The 24,018-nt window shown below is 42.8% G+C and overlaps 1 protein-coding gene across 1 annotated transcript in view; it reads left to right on the top strand.

Moving 5' to 3' along the window:
* Positions 1-24,018, top strand: part of IFT122 (intraflagellar transport 122) — an 88,345-nt gene that overhangs the window by 12,353 nt on the left and 51,974 nt on the right. The window contains exons 2-9 of the mRNA XM_011950847.1: positions 4,236-4,302; positions 5,880-5,964; positions 12,798-12,876; positions 15,430-15,506; positions 17,748-17,814; positions 18,824-18,970; positions 20,598-20,774; positions 23,069-23,144. Coding sequence (XP_011806237.1) covers positions 4,236-4,302; positions 5,880-5,964; positions 12,798-12,876; positions 15,430-15,506; positions 17,748-17,814; positions 18,824-18,970; positions 20,598-20,774; positions 23,069-23,144 — 775 coding nt within the window. The remainder of the gene's footprint in view (positions 1-4,235; positions 4,303-5,879; positions 5,965-12,797; positions 12,877-15,429; positions 15,507-17,747; positions 17,815-18,823; positions 18,971-20,597; positions 20,775-23,068; positions 23,145-24,018) is intronic.

The raw sequence follows: 24,018 nt of genomic DNA, 5'->3' as shown, positions 1-24,018 counted from the left end.
TATAAATATAAAAAAAAAAAGCAATTGTTATGCTTGTGCACATGGCAGGCCAGAGGCCCAGATTGTCCCCCTTCCATGGAACTAAGGTGGTCCTCCAGTCGACCAGGCATAGGCTGCTTGGTAGCTCTTTTCTAGGATTCTACAGCCTGGAGTAATAAGTCATGCCAGACTCTCTCTCTGCTATATGCCCTCAGCCCCTGAGGGCCATCCAGCTTCCGTCTCCCAACACTAAGTTCACTTCGTGTCTCTCACGACAGGGAAGAAACTTAGCATTCCTTAGAGACCTGAAGGGATGTGATGAGCTTAAGAATTTCAAGAGCTTATCAATCAGTCAGCCCTTGTTCATCCTTGAGTGGATGTGTGGTGGTATTGTGGTGGACATTTACTGGGCACTCTGCCGAATAACTGGAGTGGCACTTGTACTTTAGTCCAATTGGCTATCCCTTTCACCCTGACATTTTATCAACCAGAAGGAAAAAAAATCAAACATCATAAAAGCGAGAGAAGCCCCTTAGGGATCTTTCAACCCTCATGTCTCTTTAGATGCAACTGGAGTCCCACGAGGAATACCAGATCAAGGTAAAGCTAGAAATCAAATAGCTGCAGGATTTAAGTCAATATTTTGGTGGGTGACAGTTAATAAAAATGTAGATTAGATAAAGTACATCTATTACAACCGACAGCAACAAGGTTTTCATGAGTTAAAAGAAAAACTCATGTCAGCCCCAGCCCTGAGGCTACCTGACCTGACAAAACTGCCATTTTTTAATCTTTCTGACACATAGAATGTAAAGAGTTTTGTTTGGAGTTTTAAGCCAGACTGTGGGACCCTGGCCAAGGCCAGTGGCCTATCTCTCAAAACAACTAGACAGGGTTTCCAAGGTCTAGTCCCCAGGTCTAATGGCCCTAGCAACAATGGCCCTGTTAGCACAGGAAGCAGATAAACTAACCCTTAGACAAAACCTGAGTATAAAGGCCCTCCACGCTGTGGTAACTTCAATAAATACCAAAGGACATCATTGGTTAACAAATGCTAGATTAACCAAGTACCAAAGCTTGCTATGTGAAAATCCCCACATAAGCGTTGAAGTTTGTAACATCCTAAACCCCACCACAACCTTGCTCCTGGTATCAAAGAGCCCAATTGAACATAACTGTGTAGAGGTGTCAGACTCAGTTTATTCTAGCAGGCCCAACCTCTGAGACCATCCTTAAACATCAGTAGACTGTGAGCAATACGTGGATGGGAGCAGCTTCGCCAGCCCCTGCATAGTGACTCTGAAGAAGATGACAAGCCCTGCCCCAGTCACACCTGGAAGCTGACTGGTCCACGCACGGCTGAAGCATGAGGAAAGTCTTCACGCGACTCATTTTCCTTAAAATTTGGACTTGTACAGTAAGGACTTCAACTGACCTTCCTCAGACTGAGAGCTGTTCCCAGTGTATACATCAAGTCACTGAGATAGGACAAAAGATTGCTACGGTCCTATTATTTTATGGTTATTATAAGTGTACTGGAACTCTAAAAAGAACTTGTTTGTATAATGTTATACTATACAAGATATGTAGCCCAGGAAATGACCAACCTGATGTGTGTTATGACCCATCTGAGCCTCCCGTGACCACAGTTTTTAAAATAACATTAAGAACAGAAGACTGTTAGGGGCTCATAAACCATACGAATAAAGTGTTAGCCAAAATAGAAAAAAAAGGGTGCCTAAACAAGTCACCTTAAAATTTGATGCCTGCGCTGTCATTAATAGTCATAAGTTAGGAATAAGGTGTAGTTCTCTTAATTAGAAAAGAGGCTATATGGCAGAAAATAAGTACATCTGTCATAAATTAGGACTGTGTGGAAATAAATGTAAATACTGGTCTTGTGTCATTTAGGCTACCTGGATTTTTAAAAAAAAAAAAAAGAGAAGGATCCAGTCCACCTTCAGAAAGGAAAAAATGACCCTTCCTGTTCTAAGGGACAATGTAAACCCTTAGAACTAGTAATAACCAATCCCCTTGATCCTCACTGGAAAAAAAGGGGAACATGGAACCCTAAAAATTGATGGATCTAGACTAGATTTTCAAGTAAATATCATGGTTTGAGGAAAAGTTTATAAACACTCTCCTGAGCCAGTATTTCAAACCTTCTATGATAAACTAAAAGTGCCAGTACCAGAAATTCCAGGAAAAACAAGAAATTTGTTTTTGCAATTAGCCGAGCATGTAGCACAGTCTCTCAGTGTCACTTCATGTTATGTATGTGGAGGAACTGTAGTAAGAGATCAATGGCCATAGGAAGCCTGAGAATTAGTACCTACAGACCCAGTTCCTGATGAATTCCCGGCTCAAAAGAATCACCCTGATAATTTCCAGGTCCTAAAAACCTCAATTATTGGACAACATTGCATAGCTAGAGAAGGAAAAGAATTCACTCACCCAGTAAGATGACTTAGTTGTCTGAGACAGAAACTGTACAATAGTACCACAAAAAAAGTCACTTGTTGGAGTTCAAATCACACAGAGAGAAATCCATTTACTAAATTCCCAAAGTTGCAAACCGTGTGGACCCACCTGAAGTCCCACTGGGACTAGACAGCCCCCACTGGATTACACTGGATATGTGGGCATAGAGCTTATGCCAGATTACCTGACCAGTGGGCAGGTAGTTTTGTTATTGGCACTATTAAACCATCTTTCTTCCAACTGCCCATAAAAACAGGCGAACTCCTGGGCTTCCCTGTCTGTGCTTCCCGCGAAAAGAGAAGTATAGCTATAAGAAATTGAAAAAATGATAAATGGCCCCCTGAGAGAATCATACAATATAGGCCTGCTACTTAGGCACAAGATGGCTCCTGGGGATACCAGACCCCCATTTACATGATTAACCAAATCATACGGTTACAAGCTGTCTTAAAAATAATCACTAATAAAACCAGCAGAGCCTTGACTGTTCTGGCCAAGTGAGAAACTCAGATGAGAAATGCTATCTATCAAAATAGATTAGCTCTCAACTACTTGCTAGCAGCTGAAGGAGAGGTCTGTAGGAAATTTAACCTTACTAATTGCTGCCTACACATAGATAATCAAGGGCAAGTAGTTGAAGACATAGTTAGAGATATGACAAAATTGACACATGTGCCCATGCAAGTGTGGCATGGATTTGATCCTGGGGCCATGTTTGGAAAATGGTTCCCAGCGCTGGGAGAATTTAAACCTCTTATAATAAGAGTTATAATAGTAATAGGAACCTACTTACTGCTCCCTTGTTTGCTACGTATACTTCTTCAAATGATAAAAAGCTTCATTGCTACCTTAGTTCACCAAAATGCTTCAGCACAGGTGTACAATATGAATCACTATCGATCTGTCTTGCAAGAAGACGTGGGTAGTGAAAATGAAAGTGAGAACTCCCACTAATAAAATGAGTGGAAGTCTCAAAAGGGGGGAATAAGGCAGGAGACCACCCCTCATATCATCTTATGCCCAATTTCTGCCTCTAAAGAAAGAAGAAATAAAAACTAAAAGGCAGAAATGAAATCCACAGGCAGACAGCCTGGTGCCGCACCCTGGGCCTGGTAGTTAAAGATCGACCCCTGACCTAATCGGTTATGTTATCTGTAGATTACAGACATTGTATAGAAATGCATTGTGAAAATCCCTATCTTGTTTTGTTACGATCTAATTACCGGTGCATGCAGCCCCCAGTCACGTACCCCCTGCTTGCTCAATCAATCATGACCCTCTCACACGAACCCGTTTAGACTTGTGAGCCCTTAAAAGGCACAGGAATTGCCCACTCGGGGAGCTTGGCTCTTGAGACAGGAGTCTTGCCAATGCCCCTGGCCAAGTAAACCCCTTCCTTCTTTAACTCGGTGTCTGAGGAGTTTTGTCTGCCGCCCGTCCTGCTACAACACATTCTCTCATGTTGTCTGGCCTTTATGGTATTATTAGAAGAGTTAATACCCTGAACAGTCAACCCTTTGAATAATTTCTTGTGTCTGGTTTCTGGACAAGAGGAAGTCAGGACAAAGAGCTAAATACTGAGTGGATCATGATTGAATGGGCTGCTGTGGTATGGCGGTTGAATGGAATTTGCAACAAATGCAATTCTTAATCATTCTTTTTCTCCTCAGTACACACACAGTGTTTCTTAATGGAAATAAAGTTTACTTTCCTGGCCATTAGCAGACTTCATAATTTTGGTTCCTAATTGTCTTTTCGCCTTGTTTTCTGTTCAGTATAAATGACATCGCATTTAAGCCTGATGGAACTCAACTGATTTTGGCTGCCGGCAGCAGATTACTGGTAGGATTTTGTTTTAGTTTCCTCTTAAAGTACTTCCCCAACCTCCTTCTTGTGAGTACTCTGAAATTTGACCCCTTTTTTTTTTTTTTGAGATTAGAAAGGAAAGAGTGGAAAACCTTCCTTATTACTTTTTAATAGGGATGGAAATGGGCTCTTTAAAACAGGTAAGTAAACTATCAGATAAGAACCTGTGAACAATACCTCCTTTGGGGTCATTAATCTTTCCCTTTTTGCTTTGAGACACCCATGAAAGAGTTGAAAACAATCACAATGCCTTTGAAACTGGACTGGTGTCAGTTTACATTTTGTTCCCCAGAAAAATTCAAGCAACAGGACTGAAGGTGCTCTGTCCATGAAAAGTCAGACCCCAACTTTTAGGCATTGGCCTACCTAAACAATTCCATATGGATATTGTCCTATTTTTCATATTTTCAAAGAACATATGCTCTCTCTGGTATGATCTCTCTGTCTTAAGTCTACTTCCTCTTCTGTGTTGTCTCTAGATACGCAGACTGATTAATCTCCATTCTTTGTATGGTTAACTACATAATCTTAAAACATGGTTAAATTGTTCTGCAGACTTCTCTCCAGTGTAAACAATCCAAGCCGTTTTAGTTTTTCTACATAGGTTATCTTTTCCAACACTATAACCATTTCAGAAAGTTTCCCCTTGATTTCTCAGATGGTGTGTTTTTAACTCTCCACGTAGTGATAGATGTCACATGGCTATCAAATACCTAAATCCATATTACAGCTGGATTTTATTGTATTTTATTTCTTAGAGACAGGATCATGCTCTGTTGCCCAAGCTGATGTGCAGTAGTGCAATCATAGATCACTGTAGCCTTAAACTCCTGGGCTTAAGGGATCTTCCCACCTCAGCCTCCCAAGTAGCTAGGACTGTAGACACACACCACCTCGCCCACCTAATTTTTAAATTAAAATAATTTTTTTTTTTGGTAGAGATGGGGTTTCACTTTGTTGCCCAAGCTGGTCTTGAACTCCTGGTTTCAAGCAATCCTCCCGCTTCAGCCTCCCAAAGTGTTGGGATTACAGGCGTGAGCTACCATGCCTGGCCTACAGTTGGGTTTTATAACATTCCCTCCTACTTGAAAACCCAGAGTTGTGTGACTTTCAAACTCTTGGTAGCAAATATGAAACATCTCTCTATTATGTTGATTTAGTGCAGAACTGGTACTAAAATTTAATCATGTTGTAGCTGGCTCTTTTTATGGGCTAGTTTTATTTAGAAGGACCTGCCTTGATTAGTCATGTATCTGAATTCAGGTAAGGATGAGTGTAAAGCATTTCCACGGAGTGAATAATTGAACCTTTGGTTCTTAAGGATTGGTGGTATATTCCTGGTCACAGAGTAGTACATAGACCTGGGACCTTTACTTCTTGGTTACCCAACTTTAAGTCACGTTGTTTTTGGTTTCACCGTATAGTTTTTATTGGATACAAATTTAGAATATTGACACATGTATTGTTATAAAAACAAAAATAGCAGTAGCAACCCTGCAGAATTCTGACTAATAGGTATCACATAGATAATCTGTATTTGTCTCTTTTGCCAGGTTTATGACACCTCTGATGGCACCTTACTTCAGCCCCTCAAGGGACACAAAGACACTGTGTACTGTGTGGCATATGCAAAGGATGGTAAAAGGCTGCTCTGGGTTTCCATTCTCTATGATGGCCTCATCATTGTTCATTTTTCTCCTTAGTCACTTTTTAATTTTATTTCTAGTAAGCTAGAGTACAACTTGCAAGTTCAGAAGATAGTGAAGTTGCTTAAACTTCAATTCAGTCATTCAATCTACCAAATATTTATTGAGGCGATCTATGTTCCAGGTGCTGTTCAAGATGCTTGAGATACTTCAGAGAAAAAAACGGTGGTCCCTCCCCTTTTGGGGCTTCTGTTTTATGGGGTGGTGGTGAGAAGTGAGGGAGGAAGAGAGTATGAGGGAGGACATACAGTAAACATAGTAAAAAGGTAAATTAAGCAGTATGCTGGAAGGTGATAACTGTTATGGAAGAAGAAAAAGTAGAGCAGTGTGAGGGGGATTGAGAGTGCTGGGCAGGGCAGGGGGTTGGGTGCAGTATTGAATTAGACTAGTGAAGGTGGGCTCATTGAGATGAGGACAGGTGAGCAAAGACTTTGAAGTCAGGAGGCAATGAGATTGTGCCAGTGGGCATCTGGGGAATGAGAGCTCCTTGCAGGGGAAGAGCCATTGCAAAGGCCCTTAGGTATGGGTGTGCCTACTAGGAGCTGGATCAAAGAGAATCGGGAATTGTAGAGGATGAGGATAAAGTGGTAACAGACATGGGGTGGTCAGATCAGACTGGCCATCATAAAGATTTTGATTCTCAATCAAAATGGAACTACTGAAAGGTCGTCAGCAGAGAAGGGATCTGATCTGATTTATATCTTAAAAGGATCCCTCTAGTTGCTGAGTTGGAAACAACCTGCAAGAGGTGAGGGTTGAGACATCTGAGTGAGGAAGCATCATCCAGACAAGGGGTGATGGTGGCTCAGACCTCTGTAGGGGCAGAGGAGGTGGTGAGAAATGATCAGACTCTGGATATAATGGGAGGGTGGAGCCAACTGGATTGTCTGACAGATTGGATATGGGCTGTGAAGAAAAAGGAGTCAAAGTTTTTGACCTGAGGACTGAAAAGATGGAGTTGCCCCCCGACGGAGATGGGAAAGACTGCAGGTAGAGAAAACTTATAGTTGAAGATCAGAAATTCAGTTTTACACATGCTGAATTTGAGAAAAGTTGATGATGTAGGAGAGGGGAGAGGACTGCTGGAACAGAATTGAGTAGGCAAGAGGAGATGGGATCTAGGGCATAGACAGGGTGTTTGCTTTAGATAGGGGCATGGTAGGAACTGCAGACGCCAGCAAATGGGGACAGTGTGGTAGTAGGAATCTAATGGAAATTCTCAATTCCATTTTTTTTTTCTTCAGTGAAATAGGAAGCAACATCAACTGAGAGTGACAATGGGGAAGGGAGGTTTCAGAGAGTTGAAGAGAAAGGAAAAAGTGTAAAATCACTGCCTCAGAGAGTGGGAGAGTGAGTGGACCCAGGAGGTGTAGTGAGATCCCCAGTGACGTGAAGGGCCCTCTTGAAGGTTGTGATCATGAATTGAAAGTGAGATTAGTTGGTGTGATTGTGTCTTTTTCTCCAGCCATTTTGAGCTGCATAGTTGTGAGGCAGAAGAGGTGAATTTAACCAGAGGTGGTTTTGCAAGCACATTTGAAGATGAAGTAGGAGGGCAAGGGAGCGGAAAGTGTATACAGATAAATAATTATGTACAAGGCCGGGCGCGGTGGCTCAAGCCTGTAATCCCAGCACTTTGGGAGGCCGAGACAGGCGGATCACGAGGTCAGGAGATCGAGACCATCCTGGCTAACACGGTGAAACCCCGTCTCTACTAAAAATACAAAAACTAGCCGGGCGAGGTGGCGGGCGTCTGTAGTCCCAGCTACTCCGGAGACTGAGGCAGGAGAATGGCGTAAACCCGGGAGGCGGAGCTTGCAGTGAGCTGAGATCCAGCCACTGCACTCCAGTCCCGGCGACAGAGCGAGACTCCGCCTCAAAAAAAAAAAAAAAAAAATTATGTACATTAACCTTGAATTGTTGGCTGAATAATGAAGGGAGAGAGGACAGCAATGGAGAAGTAGTAGGTTCTGGTGGGGTTGAAGGATTGTTACAGTTGGGGTACCAGGTGGGTTGGGAAGGAAGGGAAGTGATGCATGAAACTGAGATTTAAATTTATTTTAAAATATATCCATGTTGTCCCACAGCATAGGATTAGTGGGAAGAACATGGGCTTTGGAATGAGACAATTGTGAGTTCCAACCCCAACCCAACACCAGAATTCTGTGAGTTTGAGCTGGTTATTGAGTCTGAGTCACGATTTCTTCATGTGTCAAATGGATAATATTAGAGATAACATTCTGTAGCCACTGCCAAGAAGTCACAAAATTGTAATGTTATAATGCTTGAATGAACCTTGGAGATTTTTCCAGTCCCAGATTTTTAACTTCTTTTGGCTGATGGGCCTCTTTGATAATCAGATGGAAGCTTTAGACCGCTTTCTAGAAAAATGTAAATTCTTCATATATATGCAGAATTTCGTGCATGTAATTTAGTCTGATTAGTCCAGTCTCTTCACTTTAGCCCTACATAAAGACACAGACAATTGGCCAGGCACTGTGGCTCATGCCTATAATCCTACTGTAATCCTAAAGCTCTGGGAGCCTGAAGTTGGGAAAATTGCTTAAGGCAGAATTGAGACCAGCCTGGGCAACATAGTGAGACTCCCTAAAATCTGGCCTAGGTGACAGAGCTAGACTCGGTCTCTAAAAAAAAAGACAAGTCATGTGACTTGCCAAGGCCATGCAGCAGGTTGGCCCAAAGACAAAACTAATTTCTTGCTTCATAGTCAGGTGTACTATACCATGGTAGTCATATTGTGTGTGTGTGTGTGTGTGTGTGTGTGTGTGTGCATGTTTGAGTTCAAGTTCAGAATAATGTTTTAGGGAGACCTGTGAGGAGGGAGCCTGGAGAGCTGAACTGTTTGTGTCTCCTAGTGGCTCTTGAGAAACGTGGGCCAGTCAAGGGCCCAGTGTAAGGCCCAGTAGGTACAGAAGAGCTATTGGGCCTCTGATGCCTCTGGTGTTTATAAGCATAGCAGGGCTCTTTGACCTGCAACACCATTAAGGCACTTGAGGATGTCAGAGTGTGACCCGTCAGTAGTGGCATTTGCACAGCACTTTCCAGAGTCATGTCACACACATCTCATTTGATGCTCCCAACAACTCTCTGAAGCAGGCAGCAAGGGGACTCTTATCCCTGCTCAAAGATGAGAAAACAGACTTGGAGCAATTACAGGTGATGGTGGCAGAGGCAGGCCTAACCCAGGTCCTCTGACTGCAGAGCCCTCGTTCTTTCTAGTGTATCACGCTGCCTCTTCATGACACCTGTATAATGATTAAAAAGTCTTTTAGTCGTCGGAACTGGTTTTTTCCTTTCAGACCTGAAGATTCAGATACACTGAATTGCTCTTTTAAGTCTGATTTCTCCCTTAAGTTTAATAGTTTTTTTTTTTTTTTGAGACAAAGTCTCGCTCTGTTGCCCAGGCTGGAGTGCAGTGGTGCGATCTCAGCTCATGGCAACCTCCGACTCCCTGGTTCAAGCGATTCTCCTGCCTCAGCCTCCTGAGTAGCTGGGACTACAGGTGCACACCACCATGCCCAGCTAATTTTTGTATTTTTCGTAGAGACAGGGTTTCACCACATTGTTCAGGCTGGTCTCAAACTCCTGACCTTGTGATCCGCCCACCTCGGCCTCCCAAAGTGGTGGGATTACAGGCGTGAGCCACTGCTCCTGGCCCAAGTTTAATAAGTATTTAATGAGCAACCATGATATAAAAGTATGTAAGACATAGTTTTTTTGTTCAAGAAAAACATTATAATATGAAGAAATAATAGAAATAGCTAATTTTTTTTTTAGTGTTGCTTCTATTCCAGGCCCAGTTCTAAGCAACACAGGAGTTGGAGGTGCCACTCCCTGTGCAATAAAAAATCTGCATGTAATTTCTGAACCCCCCAAAACTTCACTATTAATAGCCTACTGTTGACCAGAAGCCTTACCTGTAACATAAACAGTTAACACATTTTTAATATTATATGTATTATATATTGTATTCTTAAAATAAGTAAGCTAGATAAAAGAAAAAAGAAAAATATATACTCTTCATTAAATGGAAGTGGATCATCATAAAGGTCTTTGTCTTCATTGTTTTCAGGTTGAATAGGCTGAGGAGGAGGAGGAGGAAGAGGAGGGGTTGGTGACACTGTACCAGGGAGACAGAGGCAAAAGAAAATTCACATATAAAAGTGGACTCATGTAGTTAAAACTCATGTTGTTCACGGGTCAACTGTGTGTACACACATACATACACTCATTTAATCTTCACACCAACGATGAGGTAAATACTAACATTATATCCATTTTTCAAATAAGGAAATCATAGAGCTCTTCAGTAGCTTGTTTGGGTCATGCAGCTGGTCTGTGAGATATCTAGGAATTCTGACCCAGAGACTCTGAGCCCAAAGCTTATGCTTTTCATCATATCACCTGCTACCTACCAGGATGAGGGAGGAGTGATGGAAATAGTAAGAGCAGTTTCTTTGTTTATTTAGTATTTGCAGCAGTATCATACGGTTCACCCTAATATCTACTATTTCAGCTACTATAAAAGGTAGTTGGCCGGGCGTGGTGTCTCATGCTTGTGATCCCAGTACTTTGGGAAGCCAAAGCAGGTGGATCACGAGGTCAGGAGTTCGAGGCAAGCCTGGTCAACACAGTGAAACCCCATCTCTACTAAATATACAGAAATTAGCCAGGCATGGTGGTTTGTGCCTGTAATCCCAGCTACTTGGGAGGCTGAGGCAGGAGAATTGTTTGAACCTGAGAGGCAGAGGTTGCAGTGAGCCAAGATTATGCCACTACTCTCTGGCCTGGGTGACAGAGCTAGACTCCGTCTCAAAAAGGGCCAGGAGTGGTGACTCATGCCTGTAATCCCGGCACTTTGGGAGGCAGATCACCTGAGGTCAGGAGTTCAAGACCAGCTGGAGAAACCCCATCTCTACGAAAAATACAAAAAATTAGCCGGGTGTGGTGGTGGGTGCCTGTAGTCCCAGCTACTTGGGAGGCTGACGCAGGAGAATCGCTTGAATCCGGGAGTCGGAGGTTGTGGTGAGCCGAGATCGTGCCACTGCACTCCAGCCTGGGCAACAGAGTGAGACTTGGTCTCAAAAAAAAAAAGGTACTTTACAGATACTATCTTAGTTGAGTCCCACAAAAAGACTGAGGAAGATACTATTCCTCTGTGTTTCAGATGAAGGCATTGAGGCTCAGAGAACAGTGACTTGCCCAAGGTCACCTTCCACTTGCCCCGTGAATAAAGTCTGAAAGTCCTTAAGGTATACAGAATGTGACTCATGCTTGCCTCTTATTCCTCATCTTTCACCAGAGTAGGTGAAGACCCCGTTGTTTGCTGCCATGATACTGTGATCCTCTCCCAAATACTTATAAATGTGTAACAGTGTAATTAATAACAAATTACTTATTATATGTTGCCTCTCTCCAGTCTGTTCCTTCATAAAGCCCAAGTAGTATGAAAATGCAAATCTGATCTATCACTCTTTGCTTAAAACCTTTCTTTGGCTTCGCATTGCTTTAGGATACAGAGCAAGGCCTCTACTGTGTCCCTGAGGTCCCAAGAGATCCTTCCACAACCCACCTCACCCTTTCCTCAGTTCCATGTTGACTCTGCTCATTCCCTCAAACATGCCAGGCTTTTCCTGCTTCAGGGCCTTTGCACATCTGTTCCATCCATGTGGATGGGTCTTTCTCCTCTCTACATCTGGCTAAGCTCTGCTCATCCTTTAGGTCTCCACTGAAGGATCTCACCCTTAGAGAAACCTTCCCTCTCTAAATTAGGTCCCCCAGGAGATGTCGACCAAAGGGTAGTTTCAGTCAGACAAAAGGAGTACATTTTTGAGATCTGTTGTACAGCATGGTGACGATAGTTAATAATAACCTATTTTTCAAAACTGGTACAAGAATAGACTTTTTTTTGAGGTGGAGTCTTGCTCTGTTGCCCAGGCTGAAGTGCAGTGGCGAGATCTCGGCTCACTGCATGCTCTACCTCCTGGGTTCATGCCATTCTCCCGCCTCAGCCTTCCGAGTAGCTGGGACTACAGGCACCTGCCACCAGGCCTGGCTAATTTTGTTTTTGTATTTTTACCAAACGGGATTTCACCGTGTTAGCCAGAATGGTCTCCATCTCCTGACCTCGTGATCCACCTGCCTTGGCCCCCCAAAGTGCTGGGATTACAGGCATGAGCCACCACGCCTGGCCAGGAATAGATTTTAAATGTTCTCACTATAAAAAAAAAGTATCTGCAGTGATGGATATGTTAATCAGCTTAATCATTCTTCAATGTGTATGTACATAAAATATCACATTGTACTTCATAAGTATATATTATTTGTCAAAAATAAAAATTTAAGTAAAAAAGTAAATCAGGTTCCCCAGTTATTCTCTTTCATAGGATCTGTGTCTTACCACGTTGTATTTTTGTGAGATTAATTTGGTGCCTACTTCTTACACTAGATTAAACTTTATAAAGTAGGGATCATGTGTGTTTTAATCATTACTTGATCCCTAGCATAGAACATGACAACTACATAGTAGTAGGCCCCCAATACATCTCTGTTTACTCAGTGTCAGACAAAGCAGGTTTGGAACCCAAATATTCTGACTCCAAGGTCCTGCCTCCCAGTACTGATAAGAAGTAGTAAAGAAGCTAACACTTATTAGGTACCTTAAAGAACTAGTTTTCTAAAGAATTCTCTCTGGGAAGTACTGGTTTAAGATAAATGTAAGACTTTCCATTTTAAAAACACTTTTAGGCAAGCGCTTTGCTTCTGGATCAGCTGACAAAAGCGTTATTATCTGGACATCAAAACTGGAAGGCATTCTGAAGTACACGTAAGTAACCATTTAGGTGTACAGTATTATGATTTTGATGCTTATTGAATAATTGCAGCAAAAGCCTCTTAGAGGCTACATCTTAGAAAAGATGTAGGAGAAAACTTTTTTCTCTTAAATTGAACTTGAAATTAAGTTGTGGGTGTGTGTGGTTGGTATAGGAAGATTGAGTAGTGAATAAGTTAATGAATATTTCTTGGCCACTTACTGGTGTGGTCAGCACTGGGCCAGGTGCTTTCATGAAGCTCATCTCAGTTCATCTGACATTGTAGACTTTATCCCACCCCCAACCTGTCATCTTCCAGTGGCCCTATCTCAGAGAATGGCCTTATATCCACCCAGTGTCAAATGTCAGAAACTTGGGGTCAGTGTGCTCCAGGCCTCCTCTCACTATTGGGGGTCTGCTGTGTTCTTCCCCTATTCCTCTACTAGTTAGTCCCTACTTACCCTACAAATCTCAGACTCAAATGTCACTTTCTTTGTAAGGACTTTCCTGCCTCTCTAGGCTGGGGAAGATCTCTTTTGAGGCATTTCTCAGAATTGCAGTTTTAGATTTATTCTGGTGACTGATCAGTATTGCTCATCAGCCTGTAAGTTCCATAAGAGCAGATACTGCGTCTGTTTTTTTTTTTTTTTCTCACTCTTGTGTCCCTGATACGATGCCTAGCCCATACTTGGTACTCACCAATCCTTCCTTCCCTTCTTCCTTCCTTCCTTCCTTCCTTCCCTCCTTCCTTCCTTCCTTCTTTCTTTCTTTTCTTTCTTTTCTTTTTCTTTCTTCTTTCTTTCCCTCCCTCCCTCCCTCTCTCTTTCTTTCTTTCCCTCCCTCTCTTTCTTTCTTTCTTTCTTTTTATTTCTCCTTCTTTCCTTCCTTCCCTTCCTTCCTTCCTTCCTTCATTCCTTCCTAAGTTCCATAAGAGCAGATACTACATCTTTTTTTTTCTCACTCTTGTGTCCCTGATACAATGCCTAGCCCATAATTGGTACTCAACAATCCTTCCTTCCTTCCTTCCTTCCTTCCTTCCTTCCTTCCTTCCTTCCTTCCTTCCTTCCTTCCTTCCTTTCTTTCCCTTCCTCCCTTCCTCCCTCCCTCCCTTCCTTCCTCCCTCCTTCCTTCTTCCCTCCCCTCCCCTCCCCTTCGCTTCTTGATTGGATCTTGCTCTGTCTACCAGGCTACAGCACAGTGGTACCTAGCTCACTGCAACTACAACCTCCCAGGCTCAAATAATCCTCTTACTTCAGCTTCCCAAATAGCTGGAACTGCAGGTGCACACCACTACACCTGGCCACTTTTTAAATTTTTTTTTCTTGGTAGAGGCAGGGTTTCACTTTGTTGCCCATACTGGTCTTGAACTCCTTGGCTCAATCTGTCCTCTAACTACTGGGATTACAGGTATGAGCCACTGCACCTGGCCTCTTTTCAATTGTGGTAAAATATACATGACATAAAATTTATCATATTAACTACTTTTTAAGTTTACAGTTTAATGTTAAATATATTTACATTGTTGTGCAACCAATCTCCCAAACTCTTTTATCCTACTAAACTAAAATTCTATATCCTTCAAATTACCTACTCACCCTTCTCTCGTACCCCCAGCCCCTGAAAACCACCATTCTACTTTCTTTCTCTCTGAGTTTGACTGCTTTACATACCTCATATAAGTAGAGTCATACAGTATTTGTTCTTTTGTGGCTGGGTTATTTCATTTCACGTAATGTCCTCAAGGCTCATCTGTGTTGTAGCATGTGTCAGAATTTACTTCCTTTTTTTTTCTTTATTATTATTATTTTTTGTGTAGGTGAGGTCTCACTATGACTCCTGAGCTCAAACAGTCCTCCCTCGAGTGCCCAAACTGCTGGGATTACAGGTGTGAGCCACTGGGCTCAGCTTCCTTCCTTTTTAAGTCTGAATATTATTCCATTGTATATATAGACCACATTTTCTTTATCCATTCATCTGTTGATGGACACTTGTGTTGCTTCCACTTCTTAACTATTATGAATAATGCTGCTATGAACATGGGTGTACAAATCAACAAACAATTTTTGAATGAATGAATGAATGAGTGATGTGGTAAGTAAAGTATTACCCACAAGTGAAGGAATAAAACTGGGGCTGAGGTGCCATGCTTGGTACATGATTTGCTCAGTTTTCATTGTTGTCAAAGGATCTCTCATGTTTCCAGATCTTGGTCTGTAATGTTTTCATTGCACCTCCATCTTATATTTCTGGGCCTCCGCAAAACAGTAAGAGTAACAACCACAAATAAAGCACCTAAAGGCCAAGGTGGAAGGATTGCTTGTGGCCAAGCGTTCAAAACCAACCTGGCCAAAAGCGAGTCCCCATCTCTATAAATAAGAAAACAGTGGGTGAGAAGGGTTAATTATTTTGGAGTAGGAGAATTAATTTCTGTGCTTTTTGTTGGTCACTTGCAGAAGTGCAAGTGGTCTGTAGTCAGAGGCTGTGGGCTCATTATTAAAATCTTCAGTTGTAGCCACTGAAATGCTTGTGGTTTGCTGCATAGTAATCTACAGTTGTTTACTTCCCAGGCACAATGATGCTATACAGTGTGTCTCCTACAATCCTATTACTCATCAACTGGCATCTTGTTCCTCCAGTGACTTTGGTAGGTTCTGATTCCTGATGTCCTGTCCTGAAATAACTGAAAATCTGGGCTAAAAATGCTGAAATGCATTCAGAATATAGTGATTTTATCCTGAGAGAGTTAATACTACTTCTCTGCCTTCAATGGCTGAGGAGAGGCTGACAGTTATTCTTTAAATCGTGTAGAAACCAAGATAGTGAATGGTGACCTTTACTCTAGTAGGACATCAGAGACTACAGGAAGGGCCCCAGCAAAGGAAGTGGTAAGAAGATTGGGAGGGCACAGGCATAACTTGATGTTGCTGCCTCTGGGAAGCCTTCCCTTGGTGTTACTGCCTCTGGGAAGCCTTCCCTGACTCACCGTGGCAGGGACAGTGCAGTTGTCCTCACCTTTGTATTGACCCACATCTGTGTGCATGTGAAATTCTTCACTGTCGCAGTTGTACTTCTTGCAAAGTTTGTCATCATTACTTGTTGGGGCGGCTGTAGCTGTCCTCCCTGAGGGGCTGAACACCTTGAGGAGTTCATCCTGGCCATGGTCCCGTGCCAGCATTACAGCACTGGTGTAGTACTGGCACAAAAGAGGTATCAGTAAAATGTCTATGGAGGGAGGAAGGGAGTGAAATTGGGCAGAGGCTTGTAGGTTATTTCCATTAATGGTTAATTCTGTTTTCAGCTCTATCAGTCTGTGTTCCTTGCTAGTGGATACAATGGAGTCACTAGATGAGAAGTTAGAGGCCTAATCCCTCTCAGTGTTTCAGTTCCCTTATCTAAAAGGAGCATGCTGCTCACTCTCTCACTGATATGGTTCTGGTTCTGAGGTTCAAAAGAGAGAACGGAATTGAAAGCTAATTGTATAAATACATGGAGAAAGGCCTATCATTTGTTTAATGTATTTTATAGCATTTTCTTCATGTGAAGCACTGGTCTGTATGCTTATACTGGAAGATTAAAAAGACAAAATAGAATCCCTACCCTCAAGGAGCTTGTGGTCTTAGGGGAAGGTAGGATTTAAAAAAATACAATATTAAAGTTGAATGCTTGCAGTGTGCTAGGCACTGTTCTAAGGATTAGAAATGAATTTTTATTTGAGCTTTATGACAGCCCCTGAGGTGTCAGGTATTATTCCCACCCTACTGATGAAAAAGAGGTAGAGGTCCCTTAGCTAGTAGGTAGAGGAACCAGGTCTTGGACCTTAGACCAGGTGATTGCATACAAAGCCTGCCCTGCTAAGCACTGCTGAAGGAGGCCCAGGAAGAAGGAGGTTCCTCCAGCTGGGAGCTCCAGGCAGGCTTAGTGGAACACAGATAACATGTGCACAAGTCAAAATGTTTGGAGGAAGCCTTTTGGACCAGGGGAAAGGCAAAAAATAACTTGTTTGATGTTGCAATTGGCTATATATTTGTGCACTGGAGTTACCTTCTTGATTGTACTTTGCAACTTGGCAAATAGAATAATTTGCTTATGTTATCTAGACATATACTTGTTGCTATGAGGCACTGAGCCAGGGCATCTGGGACAGGGGGAGCAAGCCTTAGGTGACCAGTATGCCGTGCAAGAGGCACAGCTCAGATAGGGTCATGTGTTGTGATTGAGACCTATGAAAGAAAACTAGATTTTCAGAAAGCATCATTGTTATTTTAAATGCTAGGTTATATTCTGGTTGCAATGTCAGAGTTATGAACAGTGAAATTGTCATTTCTTTGAGAGTCAGATCCCTGAAAAGTTGGCTGGCACTTTACCAATCTATCTTATTTTTCTTCTGAAAGAATTATAGATTCATAGTAAGTTACAGAGATGGTACCAAGAAGTCTATGTACTTTTCATCCAGTTTTCCCTAGTGGGTCCATCTTACGTAACTATTATACAGTATCAAGACTAGGAAACTGAGACTGGCACCAAGTGTGTATATTATATAGTTCTGTTGTTTTATCACATGTGTAGATTACCACCAGTGCAACACAGAGCTAAGCCATCACCATGAAGTTACCACTTACTGTCATATCTACTCACCTTATCTCCAGTTATTTCCAAACCCTGGTAACCACAAATCCGTTCTCCTTTCTATAATTTTGTCATTCAAGAATGTTATAGAAATGGAATCTTACAGTAAGTATATGACCTTTTGAGATTGTGTTTTTTCATTCAGCATAAAGTCCTAGAGATCCATCTAAGTTGCTGTATGTTTCAATTATTTGTTCCTTTTTATTGCTGGGTAGTATTCCAACCAATCCATCTTCTTTTATATTATTGTGCATTGAAGGGTTGTGGTCTCCTGAACAGAAGTCTGTCTCCAAACACAAATCAAGCAGCAAGATCATCTGCTGCAGGTAAGTGCAGCTCTGACAATAAGATTTATATTCCTTCATCTTCCACACAGACTTTCAAAATCCAATTATTTCATGCAGCGGAAAAGGTCTTGTGTTAAGTAGTTGGTTTAGGCCCGTGTATTTCCTTCTTTCTTCTTTTTTGGTCTCCTCAATGGGAAAGACCTATGCCTTTGATCATGAAGCAAAAGAGAACTACAAGTTGCCTTCATGCAGTTACCTAGCAACAAGCCTCAACACCCAGCTATACTGAGTGGAGGCTTGTAGAAAATGTGAGGCTGTCATTGTCCAGGCAGCATCTGTGGGGAAGAAAGCTTTCCCTCCCACACTTTGATGCTAGACCTGGATTAGAATCCAGAATCTGTCATTGACAGGCCATGTGACCTCAAGAAAGTTACTAAATCTTTCTGAGCTGGAGCCTTGTATTCCTCATCTGACAAATCTGACAAATAGAGATAAAAATACTGACTTGACGGGATTGTTGTGAAATATACACAAACTTATGAGTGTAAAGCATGCAGGACAGCACCTGGTGTACAGCAGACACTCTAAATGGTAGGTGTTCAGCTTCTAGGAGTGTATCCCTTCTGTTCAGCATCTGAGCACCTTCTACAAAGCAAGCACTGTCCTAGGGATTGGAAGACACCAAGTCTGTTCTTAAGGTGCTCTTTAAGTGGGAGGGGATTGAGATGGAGAGTGCGAAGTGGTGACTGGCCCAGAGATGTAGGCACAAGGTAAGGGCTGTCATAGAGGTGTGTACACAGGGCTGGGGGAGCTCAGAAAAAGGTACCAAATGGTACCTTCACTTCTCACTGTTGATTACAGAACTAAATAGCATTTTAAGTTTGATCCTCTGACTTTATGTCAGGACTAGCAATAATGAAACCATATCCATCCCAGCTGTTGCTGCCTCATCAGACTTTTATTTCAAACCAAGGCATCATCCTCACTAATTTTACCTTCTGTGGGGTGCTTCCTCTATCCCCATGCCTTTTGTTGGTTGTGTGCACAGCTGGACAAATGATGGTCAGTACCTGGCACTGGGGATGTTCAATGGGATCATCAGCATACGGAACAAAAATGGCGAGGAGAAAGTGAAGATCGAGCGGCCAGGGGGCTCCCTTTCGCCAATATGGTCCATCTGCTGGAACCCTTCAAGGTACTCTTTAAGTTGTCCTCCTTCTAGAACAAACACCATCATGAAGAAGGGCTTTCTGTCTTCCTGAGGTCTCCCTAGATTCAAAGGCTTCTCACCTCACTTGAATAGTCTGTTTTAGAACCTGTTCCATTTGTACGGATTTTTTTTTTTTTTTTTAACAGTCCTCCTACCTAAGAATGTATGGAATTTTTTAAGAGCCTTTTCAAAAGTTGAGTTTTGGAATGCATCCTGGAGATTTTAGCAAAGCAGATGAGCTATTTAGGCCAGGCCAAAGTGTGTGTGTGGCATGTGTGCACACATGTGCATGCACACATATGTGTACATGCATGTGTACATGAATGTGGTGTGTGTGTGTGTGTGGTGTGTGAGTGATGCAGGAGGACTGTTTCCTTATGAATCAATAGTGGAGCTCTCTACTGTGGCTTCATTTTTGCCTTTCCTTTTTTAGTTCTTCCCTCAAAGTTTGGGCAGAATATGTGCCCACCTGTTAATAAATAGCTTTTTCATGAGCCTTTTTGTTGCCTTTGCCAGAAAGTCAAAATTAAGTCTGCAGACATCCCTAAAGCCTAGAGATACACGAGCAGTTGACACCTAGGCTGGAGTGCAATGGTGCAATCTCAGCTCACTGCAATCTCCACCTCCTGGGTTCATGCAATTCTCCTGTCTCAGCCTCCTGAGTAGCTGGGATTACAGGTGCCCGCCACCACACCTGGCTAATTTTTTGTATTTTTAGTAGAGGTGGGTTTCACCATGTTGGCCAGGCTGGTCTTGAACTCCTGACCTCAGGTTATCCACACACCTCAGTCTCCCAAAGTGCTGGGATTACAGGTGTGAGCCATTGCACCTGACCCTATATGCTCTTTATATAGCCTATGATACTATTAAACCATCAATATCCTTTATGGAGTCCTCTGAAGGTAAATTAAAGGTCCTACTTGTTTACCAGCTCAATGTCACTTTACAGATGGTTGCCTACTTGATTTAGAAGGTTGTTTGGAAGGTTATTATGCTTCTTCCTGAATAATTTTGTCTGGCTCATGCTGTACCATGCATGTGTAATGCTATCAAAGGCCATTAGCCCACCCCAGAGTTCCTGCTGTTTGATTTGTGGCTGCAGAGGACTTTGTGGCTCTAGGCTACCATTTTTAATTCATGAGAAGCAGGATGTCCTGTATAACTGGTGGCTGTCTTCCTCCAGGTAGGGTTCAGGGGCTCCTTTTATTTTTTATTTATATTATCTTTTTTTTTTTTTTTTTGAGACAGGGTCTCACTCTGTCACCCAGGCTGGAGTGCAGTGGTGTGATCTTGGCTCACTGCAACCTCCGCCTCCCAGGTTCAAGCAGTCCTTTCGCCTCAGCCTCCCGAGTAGCTGGGATCACAGGCACATGCCACCATACCTGTCTAATTTTTTGTATTTTTGGTAGAGACAGGGTTTCACCATGTTGGTCAGGCTGGTCTTGAACTCCTGATCTCAGGTGATTCACTTGCCTCGGTCTCCCGAAGTGCTGGGGTTACAGGCATTGAGTCACTGTACCCGACCCCCAGGGGCTCCTTGACAGGATTTTAAATTATAGTTTTAGTGTAGTTCTAGGCAATGTAATTTTGAACAACTACTTACTGTCTACAGCCGATGGGAGAGTTTCTGGATGAACAGGGAGAATGAGGATGCCGAGGATGTCATTGTCAACAGATATATTCAGGAAATCCCTTCCACTCTGAAGTCAGCAGTGTACAGTAGTCAGGGTAGTGAGGCAGAGGAGGAAGAACCAGAGGAAGAAGACGACAGTCCCGGGGACGACAACTTGTGAGTGTGTCCCAGTGAGTGGGAACCCTCCTGGTAAGGGCCCAGGCCCCACACAGACTTGCCAAGACGGATGTTAAGCTCCTTGGCCAAGGGAGTACAGGGACTGGGGGGAACTGTGGGTGAAAGCTCCTTCAAAAAAAGGAGACACACCCTTAAAAATTGTGTGTGGGTTATAAAATGATCCTGTGAGAAACTATAGGAAATACTGAAAAGACTAAAGGAGAAAGTTCAGCTTTTCTGATAAAACCCCATCACCTGAGGAAATCACTGTTAGCAATCTAGTGTGTTTCTCTTCAGTCTTTTAGTGTGTTCATATAATTAAGTTATATTCTGCTTTTTTTTCACTTAACATTATAGTGTGACCCCTTTCCAGTAACATTATAAATCCTTCGAAGAACATGATTTTTAATGGCTGAAGAGTGTGCCCTTTTGTGGATGCCCCATCATTCGACACTTCCTCTATTACTGGACACGTTTCTTAGCCTGTTCCCACACTATCCCTTACCTTACCTTGCATTTTCTAGGATGCATGTCAGAGAGGAAGCCCTTACCTTAGCCACAGTCCTCACACTCAAATCCTGGCTGTCCAGTCATTCATTCTTCTCTTCAGTCAAGATTGCCTGTAGGGAAAGCATGGGCAGGCCAGAGTGGGGAAAGCTGGGGTAGCCAGGATATCACAATTGGGCAGTAGAGATCTAGCTTGGGACTTTCCGAACTGTTTTCCATGGTACCTGAGTTTCCTTGGAAGAATCCCACCCTGAGGTCATGGGGGCTAGGAAGTGGGGACAGTAAAGGAGGAAGGTATGGCTTTGGGTCCCCATTTCAGTGCTTTTGATTGTTTCAACATGAGTTTTTGTTTCGTAAAGAGTCCTACTGCCCTAGGAGGAAAAAGGGGGTTGAAAATCACTAATCCATCTCACAGGGACTGAGCCCAGCCCAGAGCCATATGTGGCCTCCCCAAAGGGCTCACTGGTGGGCTGGGCTCCTGGATTGTTTGTACTTTGGACTTCAGTGCCAGGTCACACAAAGATCATCTGCAGGCTCCCTCATTAACATCCCTCTCGGTCTTTGTCTCTTTTCCCTTAGTTTTGGGTTAGTGCCTATGACATTTGCCACTCTTGACTGGGTTTTACAAACAAGGCCTTAGCTTGTCTGCCTACATTTCCAGTGGTGCTACCAGGTGACCACAAGACACTGGGATCAGAAAAGCTGGAATTAATAAACAAAGAGGCAACATTCGGTGGATTAAGACCCAGCCTCAAAGGCTAGGAATGCTTTTGTTTTTTTTCTTTTTTTTCTTTTTTTTTTTTTTTGAGTCAGTCTGGCTCTGTCACCTAGGCTGGAGTGCAGTGGCACGATCTCGGCTCACTGCAACCTCTGCCTCCCAGGTTCTATGTGATTCTTGTGCCTCAGCCTCTGGAGTAGCTGGGATTACAGGTGTGCGACACCACACCCGACTAATTTTGTATTTTCAGTAAAGATAGGGTTTCCCCATGTTGGCCAGGCTGGTCTCGAACTCCTGACCTCAGGTGATCCACCCGCCTCAACCTCCCAAAGTGCTGGGATTACAAGCGTGAGCCACCACGTGCTGCCACTTTTCTCTTGAACTAGATTCCCAGGTAGCTTGCTCCCTAGGCTTAGGCAAGGGAGTTTCTCCTATGTGCTGGTCCTACAGTCCCAGCCCCACGGCACTGATCCCCATAGGTTCTCAGTTTCAAAGACAAGTTGAATGTTTTCAGAGAGCCCATTGCTCTTTTTTGAAAATTAGAGTCAGTCAGAAACCATTTCACTTGTGCAAGGACCCCCACCTGCAGGAGAACCTATTTTTAGGTGTTAATTTTCTTTCTTCAGGAAGAGTAAGCACGTTTCCCTTCTATTAAAAAATGCCTTTGTATTGAAAGAGATGTTTCTCTGCCATCTCCCAACATTTTCCAGTATGTAAGAGAAAAGCAGTCTCAATATTGGAGCCTTGTCTGTCTTAGTGTTGCTCCCCAGTGAGCTCTGAAATGAGAGGTTTATATTCTTCAGCTGTAGCAGTGTCCCCAGCACCATAAGCTCATAGCAGAGGACTCAGTGAAACAGCAGATCCCAGGAAGGCTAAACCTCACCTCTGCTTCATCCCATAAGACTGATGGATGGGTTGGGCCAAATTACAACTTTTGACCTCAGTAAAGCTGTATAACATTTGGCAACCTGAAGCCAGGGCTCTCTTGTTCCTGTTGTTTAAGCTCTTAGTGCTATACTCATCAGCAGGCTGTGGCCCTTCATAATGTCTTTTATCTTCTGTTGATTAGAGAGGAGCGTAATGACATCCTAGCTGTGGCTGACTGGGGACAGAAAGTTTCCTTCTACCAACTGAGTGGAAAACAGGTATGTAGCCCAGTACAAATCCAATTGCAGTCATGCCTGTTATATTTTCATTTTCTGAGATTCTGTTACTATTCATTATACATTATCATTGTTGGTTCCTGCTTATTGAGCATTTGCTGTGATACCAGGTACTGTGCTCACTGCTTTGCATGTTTTATCCTATTTTATTCTTATAAAACCCAATGAAGTGAGTATTACTTTCCTTATCAACTTTTTAGGAATGAGTAAACCAGAACTCAGAGCAGTGAAATTATATGCCCAAGATTTCATACAGCTAGTAAATGGTGGAGCCTAGGAGTTAAACCCAGATTGGTTTGACTTTAAAATCTAGCTCTTAGTTTTGACCTTACTTTCCTCTATTTGCTTTCATTCATTCAACCAACATTTATGAGTACTTAGGACAGCCCTTTCACAAAGGAGCTGCTGACATAGAGCCGGGAAAGTGATAGTCTCTACCTGCAAGAGCTCACAGGCTGGCGGAGACACACTTGATAGCAAAGAGCCCCTGTGTGGTGTGGTGTGTGACATAATAGGAAGCTATATAGATGGCTTTTAGGGATACAAAAGAGGGTAACATCACTACTTGGTAGAGATGGGAGGTCTTGTTAGAGGTTATGTTTGAGCAGGCTATCTTTGAGTTAGACTGAGGACATTGGGAATGGTGTTTCAGGCAGAAAAAAAAAATAGCATGTATCAAGGCAGGAAGGAATGAAAATATATGACATTTCAGAGAATGGTGAGTTGTACAGGGTGACTGCATCTCAGATTTTGTGACCTGAAGACAGAGTTGAAGAGGAACATGGGGACATGATTTTTCTTTTTTTTTTTTGAGACAGAGTCTCACTCTGTGGCCCAGGCTGGAGTGCAGTGGCGC

This window comes from Colobus angolensis, unplaced genomic scaffold (assembly GCF_000951035.1).
Source record: "Colobus angolensis palliatus isolate OR3802 unplaced genomic scaffold, Cang.pa_1.0 Scaffold31, whole genome shotgun sequence".
Lineage (NCBI taxonomy): Eukaryota > Metazoa > Chordata > Mammalia > Primates > Cercopithecidae > Colobus > Colobus angolensis.
The sequence above is the reverse complement of the archived record's forward strand: the minus strand, read 5'-3'. Positions and strand labels throughout refer to the sequence as shown.